Here is a 19,363-nt window from a genome sequence, read left to right on the forward strand (position 1 = left end):
GGTAGTTTTCGGCCTGCCCCACGGACGTTTGTCTTGCCTTGTTATGCATCTTCAGCACTGAGCTCATTTTTTTATCAGTGTAGGTTGTGCGGACTGAAGATTGCAGAAGATGGTTTGTAGAGCTTTTTCCTCAGGTGCCACCCCAAGTTTGGTGAAAAACAATGCTTTTGGCCACATTAAACAAAGCTCTTATGGGAGAATTGAAACAGCATGTAGACAACTGAGCTACAGACAATTGCCGCAATGGTAACATTTGCCTTTGGAGCAGTTTATTATTTATGTAGATAGTTTCCATGTCACACATACTGACATGCATGCATCTATCTTCTAATTTATGCAGAAGTAGTGCAATTGAATGCAATTTTGTTGTATATTTTTTATTGTAATTTCAATTATATTTCTTTTATATGAAATAAAAGAGATATTTTCATATTTTACATTTTTTTTGCTAAATCGGATATTTTTAAACATATATAAAAATTTATTTAAACATCCTTAAAAAAATCTCCCTTTTAAGTCTTAGGGTTGGTAGGCATGAATTATTCTAACCATTAAAATGATAAATCACACAGATTATGAAACAGTTCATATGTGACATTTAAAAAGGAAAGACAGCTTACTAGAGTAATTAAAAAAAATCTTTTCCCTTTATAGAGCCCTGTTTGGAATCACCAGTTGGATATGTTGTGCTTGGCTCTCCATGATGACCTCTATGCTCATGCAGGAGTACCAAGGCAAAGGCATTCCTACAATATACAATCACACAGCAAGTTTCCCAGCACACTACAGTGAGATACACACCAATTGGAGAATGAATGTGGCTTTACTGCCATCATCCAAGCAACCTGCAGGCACCCGCTAAGTCACAGGGTACCTGAGAATGGCAAGAGAAGAAGATCCTTCCAGATATGATATCCCCAGTGGAGTGAAGCCATATGTGGGCTCCCGGTCACAGTTCGCTGATGCCATAGAACTCAGCACACACTCAAAGTGAATGCCTTAACCATGGTAAACATTAACATTACCTGAAAAGTCCTTCAGCTAATTACATAACTTTGAATCTTTGTCCAAAATTCCCCTCTCCACCTGTCACCACTGCAAACTGAATAGTAACTAAAAATTTTAACTTGTCAACTGAGCAACAAATAAAATTGGATAATGATATAGACAGTTAATTAGCCACTGTACATTTTAGCATTTTAACGAGAAATGGAAGGAGAGAGACCGGTTGATAATTCTGAACAGCAGATGGGTTGAGAGTCCGGTTAGACATGCATTTCAGAGTTTATGAGAGAAGTGGGAGAAGGGAAAAAGATGTTTGATTTTAGACAAGCAATGGGTCCAAAACTGGTTACTTCATGGTTAATTTTGATTAATACTTGTTTAAAGCCTAAGGAAATGCAACCAGAGGCCAGGAGAGATTTCACCAAGGAGTAAATAAATGGAAATAGAGTTTGTGCAGGGGCCTGTATTGCGGGGGAGAGGATGGGGTCCAGTGAACAGGTGACTAGCCCATTACCCATTATTAGCTTTAGGAAGGTCAGTATTAGAAATAGACAAGAATGCTGAGAAAGAAGGTACATTTGAAATGAGACCAGTTGCAGTATGACCTGGGGCATGTGTCAGTTGGAAGGAAATGTCACTTTAGATTCAAAGTAGGATGCAAATTCATTAGCAGTGAGTATATAAGGAGGCGTAGGTGGAGGAGTGTTGAGTGTTGTAGGAAAGAGAAGGCAAAAAGCAGCCTCTGAGGGTTAATGGCATCTACTTGCATTTACTGTGAAAGTTGGAAGCTTCAGTAGATGAGACAGCAGAGGAAGATGCTGAGATGAGACACTGATATTTTGACCAGTTTATTAAGCAGATTTGACTTTTTCCATTTTGGTTGTGTTGACACATGATGTCTCAGTCAATCATACGTTTGATGATGAGACTTTGAAGACCTGGAGGTCAGCACACATAGTATCTCAAGAGTGAGTATTGATATCAATGAGGATGTTACAGTGAGCACAGATAGTTCTGAAAAGACCTCCATATTTTGATGGGGGAAATCACTTTGTCCAGGTCGGCTTTTTGAGAGAAAGAGCGGGATTCCTTTTCTTCATACAACAAAACCTTCATCTGGTGTCACCTAGTGGAGAAGCATTTGCAAGAACTTGGAAATGATGGTGACATTTTTAATTCCTTGCAAACAATAGTATCTTATTGCCTATAATATCTGACCAATAATATCTGATCACCTACCTGCAAAAAGTTTCCTTATGAGAAAGGGTGCTGTTTAATCACATCCTTATGATTGTGCAAAAAAAAAGACATCTACTACGCTGACCCCCCCATACCCATACCCATCACACAATTACCATAGTAATTGTGTGACTCACAGGACATAAAGTTTTGTATTTCTCGAAAGGACAAATGTTAAACAAAAGGACAAACATGTTTCACCTGCTACCTTTACAGTGTACTTTTTGATGACATTGGATGATATACATACATGTAACTAGCTAGCCAATGAATTGGATACGTTACATTATTGGCACTTAGTAGACACTCTTATCCAGAGCGACTCACAGGCAATTGTGGGTTAAGTACCTTGCCCAAGGGTATGGCAACAGGGCCCCATCGGGAATTGGACCAGCAACCTTTTAGTTACGAGTTCTGCTTCTTAACCATTATGCTAGCTAGCTATCAATGAATGAACAAGCCAGCTGTATACTGTGATGAAAGTTTAATGGAAAGATTAACTGATGATGAAAGAAACCAGAAAATGAGTTCTATGTAAAGGCTTGTCAAGAAGAGAAGTGAATGATAGAGATTGGGCTTTCTAGCTAACATTAGCAAGCCATCGATAGATGGTTTATTTGGGGTGGATTTTGAAATGCACTATTGACAGTAATTGGAGAATTGTCATCAGACCATTGCTTCCTAGAGCGCCAAATGAACCATTACCACTACCAGACTGCTAACTGGACAACAACTAAGTAGTCAGATGGAAACCAAAAACAAATAATTAACACAAGTTTCAGGAACAGCCCGCTAACTCTAGATAAACACTGGAAAAGATACATGATGCAAACACATGAAAATGCGGTTTCTGTTGGTGATGGCAACTAAGTTATCTTAATATATTAAATACAACAGCACTAAATATAAGAGCTGGACACTGTACTGAAATGCAGAAAACATGATTTGTACATGTGAGTAATATGACATGTTTGTACATTGAAAACATCTTTGTTAAATATTTTTAGATTAAGTTTTACCTTGGTTTGCACAGTGAAGGCCTGTCTGTTTCTCCTTTTCTGCCTCTGCAGCAGCCTTTACTTGCCCAACAGGGCAATAATTTGACTGATCCTTATACATTTACTGTGTGGTACCTTGTAAATCATTAGCAGTATACGGTAAATAATGCCTGATCTCATTTGCCTGAAATAGCCTGCATTGGTGAAAATTTGTTACTGGAATTTCAGTTCAGTTCCTGTCACTCATTAAAGAGGTGTGCTCCAATTTCCTCCATTTTGGTTTCACTACATTCAATCAACTGGTCAATTATTCTCAGATGTGGCCATCAGTGTGGCCCTCTACATAAATGGTGGGCTTTTTATGGGGCTCTGGAGGCAACACTGGGGACATAAAACTAACCTGAGCTCTACAAACAGAGAAGACATTGTGTTATACATTTATAATGGTAATGAAATTCTTACATTATTGAAATTATGTGCAATATTTTCATCAGTTCTGTAATTCAAATCAGAGGAGAGACTCTCTCAAGGAGAGCCAACACTTCACTTCTGCACCCTAGCACTGAATTTTGACCTTCTTTGAAAAACAGGGAATCATGGATTGGCATATCTAGCTAAATGATCCTGAAAACCTACAATATTTACACTTGCAGCTTGTATGCAGTGACACTGATGGCTAATGCTTCAACAAATTACACATGAAGTATCATTGTTTGCCAGGGTCTGATTGTTTATAATCAAAAAGTATTCTATACAACAAAACCAAAAAACTTTCAGATGAACACATCTTTATTTAATCCCAATCTCTGCAGCAAATAGCCAGAGAATACAGACTCAAAAACCGTGTACAAAAACCAACATCTATAGAAAAGGTATGCTTGTATTGAAACATATCCAAAAAAAAGTAACTTAAAAGTTAACAAGGAACAACCTTAGGGAGAAAAAATAGTTGTAAGATAATATATCTCCAAATGTACATCATGGTTCTGTGTGTATGTCTATACAAAAGAGTTCATTTAAGTAGCTGTGTTTATGTTTGTTGTACAATTTAGATAATCTAGATTTTTTTCCCCCACAGCCTTTTTCTCTAACCACTGCTGTGTGTGGTCAGTATTTGGAAGGCACTTTGCAACAGACCAAAAAGAAGACAAAAGTAATCACTACAAAAAAGTCATGATAATTCATGCAATCACTGGAAATTTTTCCTGGAAACCAGTAAGCCAATGCAGGTAAGAGGTAAGACCAATACATGCCCAAACTAACTCGTCATTACTCTACATAGGCCATCCCCAGTGACCACCACCATTTTTTTGTGTGTTTTGCTTTGCTAGATATATATATATATATATATATATATATATATATATATATATATATATATATATATATATTTGGCCAAGGCCAAACCATAAATTAAACTCACTTTTGCTTGCAAGACAAGCATCTAATAGTTTGTCATCTACTGTCCCCACAATCTAAAACCAACTGTGTCAATGGTTAACGGATGAAGAGAAACCTGCACTTCACACTGGCTCTGGCTTAGATTAGGAGGTCAAAAGAAACCACAGACAGAGAAGATGCGGTCTCTCTTCTTGCAGAACAAAATTCATCCATAACCTACTGGAAGGTTTTTGACTGATCACTGACCACTTTGCAAACAGTAATATTTCTGTCACTCCAGTGTTTCACACTCACTCTCAGTACAAAAGAAAGAAAACAGGGAGAGGATATAAGCAGGGGAAGAAAGTTCAAACCCCTCAGTTTCAGAACATAAATTCCCTGACTCTTCTTTCCTTTGATGATATAGAGCAGTAAAAAATCCATATTTACAGGACACCAATTAACATACAAGAAACAAAAAAAAAACTGCTGATTCAGTTTTTGATATATCAACATTAAAATTATATAAATTAAGGAGGAATGTACAACAAGCAGAAAATTCTTTTTTGCCAACTTAAAGGAAACTATGTAAATATTCTGGTTATCTGGACTTCTGGACCATCTCTCACACATTCTCTCCAGGAGTGGCAGACGTACAGAACAAGGCATAATTAAGAGCATTTCACATAGTTCATACATCTTCAAAAGTATTCTTGAGCAAACTGCTTTCTGTCTGGTCAGTAAGATTCAGCAATACGTCTAGATCTTCACCACTTCTAACTGTCAAGCTTATAATTGGTCCCTCTGCACATTCCTTGTTTATTTCACATTAGGTGACACTTGTTACCTAATGTAAAATAAATGTTCAGTGATCATATTTATATAAATAGAAGCAAAGTAGGAGAGAAATGAGCTTCTACATATTGTTTGATGCTTCCTGAAGTATTTAATGAACAGATGACCTTTTGACCAGAGGTCTTTGTGTGGTCTCCTTACAAGTTGAACATTTGCTTTTTGTCCATGAAACATTTTTGAAAATATGAGACAGCATGCAGATCTTCATTTCACTCCCACATCGCACCGTTGTACTCAGCACCTGTGATGATCCAATGGTTGTACACCTGTACCATTTCCTAATACACTGAACAAAGGCAATTGCAACAGAGCCATAAATGTATATTTTTACATTTAGTGCAGAGCTAGAATCTCTTCTCCAATAATATATTTGTTGGATTCCATGTCTTCAGGAGACTTTGAGGTCTTGGTGGTAACTCAATCAGTGTCTCACCTATTGGTGGACTTGCAGATAAATTTTTTTCTTAGGTTGATTCATGGAAACATGCCAGTGTAGTTTGGATAAGTTGCTTTAATGTAATGTTTTTTTCACCATTCTATCCCCAATGGCTATAAACACTTAATTCTAAATGTCCCCCTTTGTATTTGTAGAGTACCACTGTAGTACTTAATACATAAAAAGTGCACTCTTACCAGACGTGTGTGTATCTGAGGGAGCATATTTCACCCCCATCAGACTGAAACCTCAATTTTGTATGGGTTAACTACTTGAAGTTAAAATACTTATGGTTCAATAGTTCCATGGTATAATCTGCATTGCCCATAAAATGTTGAATGAGGACAGAGGCTAAACCCTTCTCGCCCTCTAATTTTCTTTGTCACACTTATTCACACAGACATACACAGCAGGTACCAGAGCAGATGAGCATCCATGAGATCCATATGGATGTAGTATACAGTTTTGGCTGCATGTTTCAGTGTAATTACAGCTGTGTTGTTTTAGTGTGTTGCAAAGATTACTTTACACAATACTTGGGAAACAGACCTAAGAATGTCACTGGCTGTTTAAAATTAACAAGAAAATATATGAATGTATTTATGTACATTTTTTATTCTGCTCTGACAATAGTAAAAAAAAATATTCCATAATCACACAGTCTGTTAGCCATACACTTTAGAAACCAGGATAAAATAATGGGGGAAGACAGAGGTACAGAAGAGCAACGGAGGAGTTATGGACATCAGAGAGTAGTCTTGGGAAAGACCCCAGCAATGGCATGAATGGTGTGTGCCCTGACCCGGCTCACTTGTTCCCCATACCCATGCCACTATGGCTAGCCTCAGAGTCAGCTAGCGAGGATGCAAAGGCTGACTGGACGATCTGGAAGCCAAAGGACTCCAGTAAGGACATGTTCTGTTGGGGGGAGAAGGGAGCGCCCAGGGAGGGGGCCAGCTCTCCGAGAGCACCCCCCTTCAGCACCCCTCCACCGTGCACCCGCTGCAGGTGTTTGTTGAGGTAGGACTTGGAGCGAAAGGCCTGGCCACAATCGGTACAGGGATGCTTCTTGTCAGAGTCACCTTTGTGTTTGCTGCCCCCCGCAGCTGGGCCCCGGCTGCCACCACTACTACAGGCAAACCCCCCCAACCCATCCTCCTCTGCCTTGTGCTGGGACTTTAGCTCTCCCCCATCAGAGAGATCACCAAATGAGGCATCTGAGCTCTCAGAGTCCTGGTGAGGGCACTTCTCTGCATCCTCCTGCCCGTCTAGGAAAGAGATAACAGAGAAAAAGAGGGAGAGAATCAAGGATTAGGCAACACGAAACGGTACAGCCGTCATTCAACTTTCTCACCACTTCCTACTTACTGGTCACCACCTGCAACAGCACTTTCAACACAATTACTTGGATGCAATTTAAGCAAGCACAGTGTGGGCTTCATTCAGAATGCCTGAGTTTAGTCAAGAAGTGACACCAAAGACTTCAATCATAAAGTAATAAGCTGTTTCAATGATTCAAGTATCTATTATGATCATTATGACATATTTGTGAACATGCGGAGGTGACTGCTTTATTAAGAACCACTGATACCCGAGAGGAACTGTGGTGCTCTCCATGCATACTTCACCTCCCCGTGACACATTCAGCGACGGCATTATTAAGGGGCAAAGGTAACAAACATTCTTAAAAAATGGTTGCAGTTTTGCAGTTTTTTATACATCTGTTGCTATACAGTGGCAGTTATCTGAAGTTGCATTTGAAATATGGCTATTAATAGAGTAAAGGGTATTTCAAGTTTGTACTGTGTCAACCAACAGGATGCAGAATGATTATAAGTAGCATAGAGATGCACTTATTTGGAAGTCACTCTGGGTAAGAGTGTCTGCTAAACAATATAATGTAATGCAAGTACTCACAATTATTGTACAAAAATATCATTTCAATTTTATAAACTATGGAGAGCAAGCCTTTAACTACAGCTTCACAGTACTTGAAGGTGCATGTCTTCAGCACAAGTTAAGCCCTATGGTCCAACTCTCAGGCACCCCGTGACTCACCAGGCATCTGAGAGTTTGCTTGGATGACGTCAGTAGCACCTATTCTCTAATAAGCACCCACTTCACTGTGGTGCACTCTTACTTGTAGTATGAACTCTACCTGTTGGCTTCATGTGAGTGTATTGGAAGATTGTTTTTGTCTTGTTTCAGTGTTCCTGCACATTGTCTATTCCAAAATGCAGATAAAAAGAAAATGTTTTGTTGGTCATCACAGCAAAATCTAAGCAGCTAAAATTACTCTTTTGTGCAGCTGAAAGCAAAGCAGTATACAAATACAAGAATAGCTCATTTTATTGGGATTTAGTAGGGCTGGGCGATATAGCCGTCACGGTATATCGCATAGCTATTTTTAGCGCAATAACAGCTATCCCTGGTATGTTGCGTTAGGTTTCTTCCCGTATTTTTTTCACACATTCATCATGTTCCTCAAGCCATTCCCGAACAAAGGCATCGATGAGCCTTGGGCACCCAACACCCTGTCGCCGGTTTGTGGTTTGTCCCTCCTCAGACCACTGTTGGTAGGTACTCACCACTGCTGACCGGGAGCACCCCATAAGCCTTGCCGTTTCAGAGATGCTCTGACCCAGTCGTCTGGCCATAACAATTTGGCCCTTGACAAAGTCGCTCAGGTCTTTACTCCTGCCCATTTCTCCTGCATCCAACATGTTGACTATGAGAACTGATTGTTCGCTTACCATCTAATCTATCCAGACCTTGACATGTGCTCTTGTTTGGAAGATGATCAACGTTATTCGGTTCATCTGTGAGTGGTCATAATGTTTTGGCTCATCGGTGTATATTATTACTATTACTATTATTACATTATGTTTACTACTACATTATGTTTTACATATTTTAATTGTTGATTTGTTCACAGTGTACCATACTGCTATGAATGCAGTATGTGGTACACAGTAGGGTTTGTACCTCTACTGTATTCTATTGGTCAGCAAATTCCTTCTCTCATTATGAAATGCCTAAAGATTTTACTAATTTGACTGTATTTATGTCCAAAGATGCAACCTATATGCTAAAGGAATATATTCACATCTGCCCTGGCTTGTTGCCAAATTCAGTGCACTTAACTTACAGTGCCCACATAATGGCACTTTCAGTAGTATATGGGCAAGTAATTTTCCTAAAGATAACAAAGTGGTTGCCACTGTCAGTTTTTTTTTTTCAAATACTGTCCAAGCATGAAAATGATCTACAGAGAACTAAGAACCGAATTACACAGAGGAGTTCTTCTATACCCACAAAGCTAACCCCTGAAACCATGTGAACTTGATGGGGCACCTGATATTCTGCTGCAGAGAGCCAAAGTACAACAGTTTTTATCCCAGATTTGTGGACATGAAGATGAGTGTAATATCAAACACCATGGCACTCACAAAGCTCAAGACACTTCTGAAGGAGAAAGGAGTGAAAAAAACAGCTCTCATTAATTGTCGTACACAGCACCAGACAGGTTGACATAATACATCAATTTGTAGGTGGTGACGCGAGAATCCACCATCACACAATAAAAGTGAAATGAAATAAAAATTAACAAATGAATACAAAACACAGCAAATGCACAGCACAGAAAAAAAAACAATCATTTGCCATTGTGTTACAACCCAACCATCAGTACATTTAGAGCCCTGGGTTTCATTTTAACTTTTTACATGACATTCACCACTTCCAGGATGTGCACTTTTTTTGTTTAGTTCACATAAAAATCATCGGCTGCCCTCTGCCCTCCCTGGACGACATATCCAGATCCCGCTGCCTAAGTAAAATTAAGGCCATCACAGGAAACCCCTCACATCCCGCCTATCACCTGTTTGACCTGTTGCCCTCCGGACGGCGCTTCAGGTCAATCAAGCCCCATACCACCAGACTAACCAATAGCTTCTTCCCCCGGTGCCATACGGACAGCTAACAAAACACTGACACCCCCCCCGACCCTCTACCTCAATACAACTGTGCAATTCCACTGTGCACTTTAAGTAGTTTTTAAAAGGCCATATTATTGCACAAGTTTTTCTTTATATTTCTTTTTATTTACAATGTGTCTTCTTTTTAAACTTGTATTTCATTGTATTTATTTTATTTTATTGTATATTTTGTATATTTTTTTCTATGTTGTGTGCCATATTTGTATTGTGTTTATATAAATGTTCCACAGTGCGCTGTTGTTGCAGACCACCCACAATTTCATTGTACCCCCACCGTGACAATAAAGTCTATTCTGATTCAGATATCCCTGCTGTACCCTATGCACTGGTCAGATCACTCCGCTCTGCTGCGTTGGGAACTGTCCGCTCCCAGCCACCATGCCTTGTCTGTACTGGTCACCCAGTGGTGGAATGAATTTCCCACATGTGTCAGGACAGCAGAATGACTGGCCATGATGCAGACTGACGGCATCTCGGTTCCCCTTCCACCCCAACTCCCTAGCACCTGCTACTTGTACTACTTACAGTGGATCTAGAAAGTATTAAAAATGAAAAACTTTGAATGCCTTGGTTGCATAAATCTGCACTTTCTGAAATTAGTACCTGGGGGAAGTACCTTTTGCTTTTGCTTTGATAACTGCAGTGAGTCTCTACCAACTTCTCACATCTAGATTTTGCAATTTGCTCCCATTTTTCTTTGCAGTAGAGTTCAAGTTCACTTAAATTGTGAATGGACCACTGATGAACCTCTCTCTTCAGGTGAGTCCAAACATTTTAAATAGGGTTGAGGTCAGGGCTCTGATTGGGCCATTCCAGGATATTGATATTCCTTTTTCCACCCATTCCAGTATGGATCTGGCTGTGTGTTTAGGTCATTGTCATGCTGAAAGGTAAAATTCTGGCACAAAGCTGATGCTAGTACTAAATGGGTTCAGTCACATTAAATTATTAGGTACCTGTGGCTGTGGTGAGGACCAACTCTCTCATATATTTCTCTGTTTTCAGCAGAGGAGGTACTGTTTGTCCAAATTAACCATGTCAAATTCATGGCAGAGGAAACAAAAATTACTCCTCATTACAACATCTGAAAGCATTACTGATTTGTTATATGAAACTATCAATTTAAAGTTAAATGATAAATTTCAGGAAGTTAAGGCAATTTTACAGAACCGTGCCCTTCTTAAAGATGGTCCAACACCTGAAATAGCAAAAGTGAAGAAAAACAAAAAAAACAGTTCCACTTTGGCTACTAGGGCACAGCCATTTTGTGACGGCATTACATTATTGTGATTTCAGCAGACTGTTTTATCCAGAGCAACCTACATGGGTTAAAATTTTTACATGTTATCCGTTTAAACAGCTGGATATTTCCTGAAGATATTCCCTGCCTAAGGGTACAGCATCAATGCCCCAGTGGGCAACTGAACCAGCAAACCTTTCAGTTACAAGCCCGACTCCTTCTACTGCCCAGATTGTGACAAAGGTTGTGACATAGTAAGCAGGAGAACAGACCATTCACACTCTCAGCTTTACTTACTGGACATACTGTACAACTATATACACCATACAACATGGGAACTGCCACGCCCAAGACAAAGAAGAGATACAAAGGAGGTTCGTGTTGCATTGCTCCAGGGTGAAATGAATCTTACGAAAACAAATCAAACAAGTCATCCATTGTCATGCTTTACCACTGAAGCACAAAATCATACTGTGTTGCTCTCTGGCAGCAATCAAGGCACTCACTAGCCCAAGGATTCTCGCTGTGCAGCAAACACTTCCTACCATTAGATGATGCGGAGGAATAAAAATGTAAGAATCAGTGAAGCCAGGGATAGTACTATCGGTGTTTGACTTTAGTGGCTCTAGCGCAGCAGCAACTGATCAACCAACCAATTTTGGATTGTAATTTGCTCAAATTTAACAAGCGCTCTCATAGGCCAATATTTTGCTCACGCCCCATGTCATTAATTACACTACTGCTTGTAATACTACTGATGATTGCAGTAATTACTATTGGTAATATTCTTATATGTTGTAAATGCTAAGTCACACAGTGGCACTTAAATTACCACTTCGCAACCTTCTTAGCCAAAACTCCATGTGTAAATCTCACAAGTTAAAGCATGCAGTCTTTGAAGTATTACACCAGCAAAAACTGGCAAAGGGGAAACTGAAACTGAAAATTCAGAGACACATGCAGTATACATGGCAACAGATAATATATCAAACTAATGTCTACATCTGGTCTTGTCTAAGAAGCCCATCACACAGTATAATAAAGCAACACAGTGTATATGCAACACACACACACACACACAGTTCAGTTTGTGACTTTATTTTCCTATCCTTAAAATCAAAATACACCAATACCATTGTAGTGGATAAACCACAGTGGATCAATCTATCCATTTATTTTATTAGAATCTGTTAATTAGTAAACCTGATCGTAGAATAGCACTCCTAATGCTAAACCTGCCACTACTCTGTGTTATGCTGTTATGGAGCATAGAGCTGGAATCATTCCCAGTTCCATTCGTCCTTTCTCTAGAATTGCAGTATACAACATGATTCTGGATCACCAGCTACAAATATATTTATGAGCACACTGCAGAGGTTATATTTGTTACACTTTATTTGTAGGCTACATAACCTATACCATTACTTTGTTATTCACTGACAACCCTTGATTTCTGATTGGAGTTATTAATAAATCAGATTACAAAGCAAATTATTATATTGTTTGTATGTTAAACAAATAGACTGGCGCAAAGCAAACATAAGTGCACATACTTTAAAAGCTACATATTCCACTTATTTCACATTACAAGATCATTTGTCAGTAATAAAACAGGCCTTACTTTAGTTTTCAAATTCCCCTTTCGTGATTACTGTTGTGTGCGTGAGCTGATGCAAAGAAAGAAGACCCATGTAAGATTACGCATCAGGAATTTAATTCACGGTGTGGGAAAGCAAGATAGGAAATTTGCAAAAATAACCAAAATGGGCTGATGTCTATGGGAATATTGTAAGTGGCATCTGGCAGCCATTGTGCAATAGCAGTCTAACAAGCTACAGATGCATCAGTTTCCCTGTGAGTTGCTGTCACAAAAAATGACCACAAGGTGACATCTGTGAACACAGGCCTGTAGCATGACCAATGCAATTTAGATCAATGATAATGAAAATAATGAAAGAAAATAACTAGGGCTAATTCTGTAAGTTTGTTCATGTCAGAGAATTTAGTTAATGGCAATATAATAAAACAGTACTGCCGCTGTAACAGTTAATGTCTAGCCTACATCTCCCAAAACCAAATAAGGACATTGCGGGAATCACGTGCTGTGAGTTGAGCTTTGCAGGTTATTTAAACTCAACAAGGCAACACTTGTGCAGTACAGATGCCTACATCATCTTGATTGAACCACATTATGAACTCAACAACAGGCAAACAGGCAGGCACAAAACAAACTACACGAGGACATGGATAGAGTCAATAATGTCACACTCCTTCACTCCATGGTGGGTAATACTTAACCAGAATTCCCCAAACACAATAGCGTGACTAACAAGCAGGACTACAACTAATCATGTCACAGACAAGAAAAAAACAGCAGTACAACACGTCAAACTAACGTAGCACTAGCTGGACCTGCCTTAAAACAAGTATGAGTTTCATATTTGAACTTAATCCCACACATTATTATATCTTTGTATCTGACACATAAAATACTTAGCAGGTCTTTGTGTGTCTTTTTTCATATGGGCACTACTCAATTCTAGTATGAATTCTGTTATGCTAGTTCAATACCACATTCTTACACTACATGTTTTGTATATTTTGTATAAAACATTTAATTCTTGCATAGTTTTAAAGTCATTTTGCACATGGGCTACATTACTGCAGTACAAATATATAATTAATTAAATTAAACATATAATTAAAACATATTTTTACTGAAGTAAATTAAAACATGTTCAAATTAAAAACCACTAATGTCAAAACAATATCAAAAGGTATTTTTATCATTTTTCTTTTATTGCTCCCAAACAGCCCTTTCCCACTGCACATCCAGTCATCCACAGCCACTTTTCAATCCAACAGTGAGTTAATAGGCCTACAATTCAGAAAGCCCTAACAACATCCACCATTTCAGACATGAAACAAATTAGGCTTGGATGTTTGGCTACCTCGCAATTTGTTCCAAACTCCCTAATTCCTATTAGGACACCAAGAGTAAAAACAGAATCATTTTAAATGATATTCATTTAAAACAGGAACCTGAAAAAATAGTCACCTCCAAAATTATTGACACCCATGATAAAGATGCAGAAAAAGAACTGTAGTGAAAAAATAATAAAATCAATAATGCATGCTTTATTTTTTTAACAACTGGAAAACAGTGAACTTTATTAATAGTCAATTGAATCCACCAAAATTTCATACCTATCGAAACACAAATTTATTAAAAACACAGGTGTCAATTTCGGTACCCCTTAAGATTATGCAAAAATAAAATCCAAAGTTAAACTCTGCAACAAAGGTCTACATATTTGGGTTCATCTTATTCATTGGGAACTGTAGTGATCTTTCTGTTTCAGTGGGGTAAAAAAATGAGGTAATAAGCTTGTAAAATCCCTTTGTCACCCATCACCATGGGAAAAGCAGTCAGTTCAGTTGTCCATTCAGAAGAGACAGACAGTTCTAAACCTACACAACTTGGGTAATTGACATAAACATTACATAAATGGCTAAATATACCAATAAGCACTGTCTAGGCAATAATAGTTTAAAACATCTGAAACCGTTTTAAATTTGCCAAGCAGAGGATGCAAGCGCATAGTATTACCATGTACTTTGAGGAAGATTCTAATTGAAGCAAAAATGAACACAAATATCAGAGTTCCAGAATTAAAGCGTTTAGTCACATCCTGGGGTCTGGAAGTGTACCAGTCAACCATGAGACGCTACCTCCATGCCAACAGATTCTAAAGGAAGGGTTGCACACAAAATGCCCTAATTGAGAGCTGCCAATAAAAACAAGTGTTTTCAGTTTGCCAAACATCATGGGAATTATGACTAGAGCTGGGCACTATGGTCAAACGAGATGAAGACTGAAATTTTTGGCCATGTCCAACATCATCATGTTTGGTATTGTACTGGTGAAGCATACATGGAAAAGCACCTCATACCCATGGTCAAATATGGTGGAGGATTATTGATGTTTTGGGGCTTTTCTGCTGCCAGTGGAACATGGGGTATAGTCAAGATCAATGGCATAATGGATTCGGCAAAGCATCAAGACATTTTAGCCAAAAAACTGGCTACCTCTGCCAGGAAGCCAGGTCTTGGCCACAGATGGACCATTCAATAAGACTATGACCCCAAACACAGTTCAAAAACAACACAGAAATGGTTCCATGAACACAAAATAAAGGTTCTGCAATGGCTGTTGCAATCTCCAAACCTAAACCCTATAGTAAACATAATTTCTGAATTGAAAAGGCAATTCCATAAAAGAAAACCTAGGGATATCAAGAATCATGAAAAGAATGGTCAAAAATCACTCAGAAACTGTGCACAGGCCCGAGCTCATTGCTGTTATCCTTGCCAGAGGGGGGTGTTCCCAGTACTCAAAACAGGGTTGCCATTCATTTACACACCTTTTTTGTGAAACAATTTGATAAATGTTATTTTGGTTGATTCCACTGAATTATTAATGTTTCCACATTACAAAATACAATATGTCTATGATTTTATTATTTTTATACAATCCTTTTTCTGCATCTCTGTCGAGGACAATCCTGGAGGCAACTGAATAAAGCTCATGAAGTCACCGGGTAAAACAATATTTATTTATTTAAGATGTAAGACTTTAAAAGTGCAAGATATTTGGTAGGCTGCCCATATTATTAGTTGAGTTCAGCAGCCTACACTCAAGTTGCATCATTCTTTGGGTAGTTTGATATACTCAATTCAAGCTGTCCTCAGGTAGTCTGGCAGACTCAGGTTGTAGCCTATCACTTAATTTATCAGATTAGAGTCCAAATGTATGCATCATTCCTACAGACTACATATTTGCACTGCATGTAATAGTGTTATCCAAGTGAAAAAGGGTGACATTTAAGCAAAGACCAGAAAATGACTTGTGCACATAATTTCACATAATGTATAATTTGCCATTTTTTGTACTATGGCCTATTTTGTTGGGCACACAGCCTGAAGGTCTGCAGCATGCACAATGTTCTTGGAATAAAATTGTAATCTGATACTAGGATGCACATATTAATTAGTGTTTTAGCTATGACACAGCAAATATGATTACCTTAATTGAGGTTCGATTCACATTACATTTGTTTCATTTGATTCACAAAAAAGATTTGTTCTTTTTGAACATTTGCAAACTACACACCAGTACAAAGAACGTGTATGAATGTGGTGGTGAGAGGCTGGCTGCCAGTGTGGCACTGGAATTGAGAATTAGTGGTACTGAAGAAATTTATTTCAGGGAAGCTAACCAGTGGAGTGGATGGTCTGGAGAGATGTATGCTTGTTGTGCAGTGGCACAACTTAACTGGGGTGCGAGTGCGATCTGCATGCTTGCTTGTTACACTTTAAGAAATTGAACTGCAACTGAAGTCCATCTGAAGAGTCATGTCAGCATCTTCGCATAAATAAAAATTCTCTGCCACCAAACATGTAGGAGTTTTGTCTACATGGTCATCTGGTCCATTTCATCAGAAAATAAAGTTGGAATGACACTGGATAAGAAAATTAGGAAATACAACTGTCCAGTGTTGAATGCTGAAACAGTGACAATTAACAGCTTTGACTATTGAAGTTATCTGGCTGATTTGGGAAACTAGTTTGTTCTGCCTGTCAAGACTAAAAGTCTTTTTTATAGGTCTATTTTTATAGGATTACAATACAAATAGACACATGCCTTAGCAATACTGCCATCTCCAATGTCACCCAAACACACCTCATTTTTTGGATGGTGCCAAGAATAGAATATACGATAAGACAGCTCAGACTCATTTTTCATTCAAGTAAAGGACATTTTTATTATTCTGGGATGTTACCAGTTATAATATACCAATACCAGTTTAACATCTGAAAGCATGTTGTGGGGTACTCTCTTTTGAGGTCTGAAGCTGTCCGACTATGTTACATACTGCCTGGAGCCTAATCTGAGATTTTTTAAGGGCTGTTGTCATGAGCAAGTTTTTACAATAAGAGGTTCTATAAGTGTTTTTAGTAAAGTTCCAAACCTTTGTGATGTCATTATTGTATTTTTATTCATCTGAAACCATTACCAATATAAAACAGAAATCTTGCAGAAAAAGTTTTATAAAATGGATTTTTGCAACTATGCAATCCAACTGGTCAACTTTGCATTTTAGTCATGCTGTTATTGATGATGGGAGCATGGCTGGAATGTTAAGATGTGCGTTACTGAAAATTACAGTAATTAACTGTCATTCACTGAGATATAAAGCACTGATTCTGCACATGTAAGAATAACATCAGTTACTTCACTAACTGCAGTTAGTATTTATTCTAATCATGGACATATGACACTATTAGCTAGCTGGCTCACTATACACTTTTCCTTCCACAACCACAGCTAAAGAATTTAAAGTTTCTGAATTTAAGAAATCAGTGCTTGGGAATAGGTTATAAGCCTGTAGTTAACTAGTGACTATTTCCTGTCCTGCTTGCTTTCAGTTCACTGGTGTGTGTTGCCCAATAATTCACTTTGAAGGGACTCCACAGTAGATCAGTGATCAAGTCATTCACAGTGATTGTGAGCTGAGCTCTATGGCTATGCTTTGATCCCGGCTGTGCCATCAGCTGACGATTGACTGAGGTATTGGGGTGAGTAGGTCGGCCAGGGTTTGTCTGCCTCTTTGCAGACCAGCAACCCCTGCTTATCAATCAGGTACCCACAGTCTGTCTGTATAAAGCTGCACATGAAGTGTCTTCCTCCGACTAATGTCTTTGTAAGCTTGGCATAGGGACTCTGGTGCAAAAAAAGAAGTGGTTTTGGGTATTTTATGTGCTCTCCTGCATTGCTAGCGGGAGCTCTGTGATAGAACTGGACATTCCAAACAGAGAGAAACAGAGAGAAAGGGACAAAAGAGATTCCAAATGTTAAGCTAAACAAACAAACTACCTTGTGAGGCCAAAGGGAAGTGGGTGCACAACCCACGATCTGAACCTCTGCGCAGTTTCCCAAATAGGCCAAATGAGTTTTAAAAATCGCTCACAGGGGAATAACTGTCTACTAATGTTGTTGCTGTTAGCTAGCTATGTAAGTGACAGTTTGAGGATTTTCTAAAATGTCAGACTACTATGATGTGTAAGTATGCAGAGCACCTATTTTACACAAATCACTGCATCAGGAGCACAGCTAGGCAAATGCTATCCAGATGCTGGATTACAAGCCAGGAAAATCATGTCAGTGAGTGACAACAAGGCAGAGAAATGCCCTCAAGGCGAGGCTTGAAGCCACTTTTCAAGACCACGAAATGGTGGCCCAACATGTTTAGGGCGTGGACACGAATTTCAGACCTCTACCTTTAATGGTAGTGTGCACATCAATTTGTGTAAAAATGATGAAAAACCCAACTAGCAAAGTTAGCTGCAATTCTAGCTAGTTGCTATGGACAAAGAAGGAGATATGTCATGTTCATCTAGCAGCAGAACAATAGCCTACATAAATAACATCTAAACTTAGTAATGTAAACATCTAAACTTAGTAATGTAATTTTTGGTCTAATTTTTAATTAGCCAGGTAGCAATGCAATTCACAATGTAGGCTAATAGCTGCTCTAAACATCAGTGGACTAATTTATTTGATACAGTAACTACACTTTATTTAATCAACAAAGCTTATTGTGAATTTTGTCTCTGAGATTCAAGTATTTGATTACCCCTCACAAGGAGCATGTGGATCTGTTTTATAAAAGCAAAAATATGCTCTGTGATGCCGACAGTATACGATTCATACCCAGCAACTGTATCACTCTTGTGCCAATAACTGCAATAAAGCACACCGTCTTGTATTATTGCTTTAATAAATGACACCAAGGAGTTAAGTCTCTGCATCAGCATTTCAAAGTAATAATACCAGCCATCCATGCAGGATATACAGACAGCTTATAAACACTATCAAACAGTCAACTAAGGGTACAACTAATAATTGAATAGAAGGTAGAAATTCCATCGTTAGCAGCTCCCAAGTAGTATGTCCCAAACATTATGCACAGATCATAAAAACATCCTGAGACAGGGACAGGCTTACACTACATGCATGTTAAAGAAACTGATCAGATGGTACCCTAATAACTAAAGATTTCTGGAAATAGGCTGATTAGGTGGTCTACAGAATACAGACCACTTTTTACTGGAACATGAGTTATTAAAATATACATATATACATACATGT

At 38.5% G+C, this 19,363-nt stretch overlaps 1 protein-coding gene across 2 annotated transcripts in view; it reads right to left on the reverse strand.

Annotated features, from left to right (window-relative positions):
* Positions 1 to 5,165: 5,165 nt before the first annotated feature.
* The window catches only part of patz1 (POZ/BTB and AT hook containing zinc finger 1), a 39,949-nt gene continuing 25,751 nt past the window's right edge, over positions 5,166 to 19,363 (reverse strand). For both annotated transcript variants that reach the window (XM_036526910.1, XM_036526909.1), the window contains one exon: positions 5,166 to 7,181. In XM_036526910.1, the coding sequence (XP_036382803.1) occupies positions 6,721 to 7,181 (461 nt within the window). In that variant the 3' untranslated portion in view covers positions 5,166 to 6,720. The remainder of the gene's footprint in view (positions 7,182 to 19,363) is intronic.

The sequence above is a fragment of the Megalops cyprinoides genome, chromosome 4 (genome assembly GCF_013368585.1).
Source record: "Megalops cyprinoides isolate fMegCyp1 chromosome 4, fMegCyp1.pri, whole genome shotgun sequence".
NCBI lineage: Eukaryota > Metazoa > Chordata > Actinopteri > Elopiformes > Megalopidae > Megalops > Megalops cyprinoides.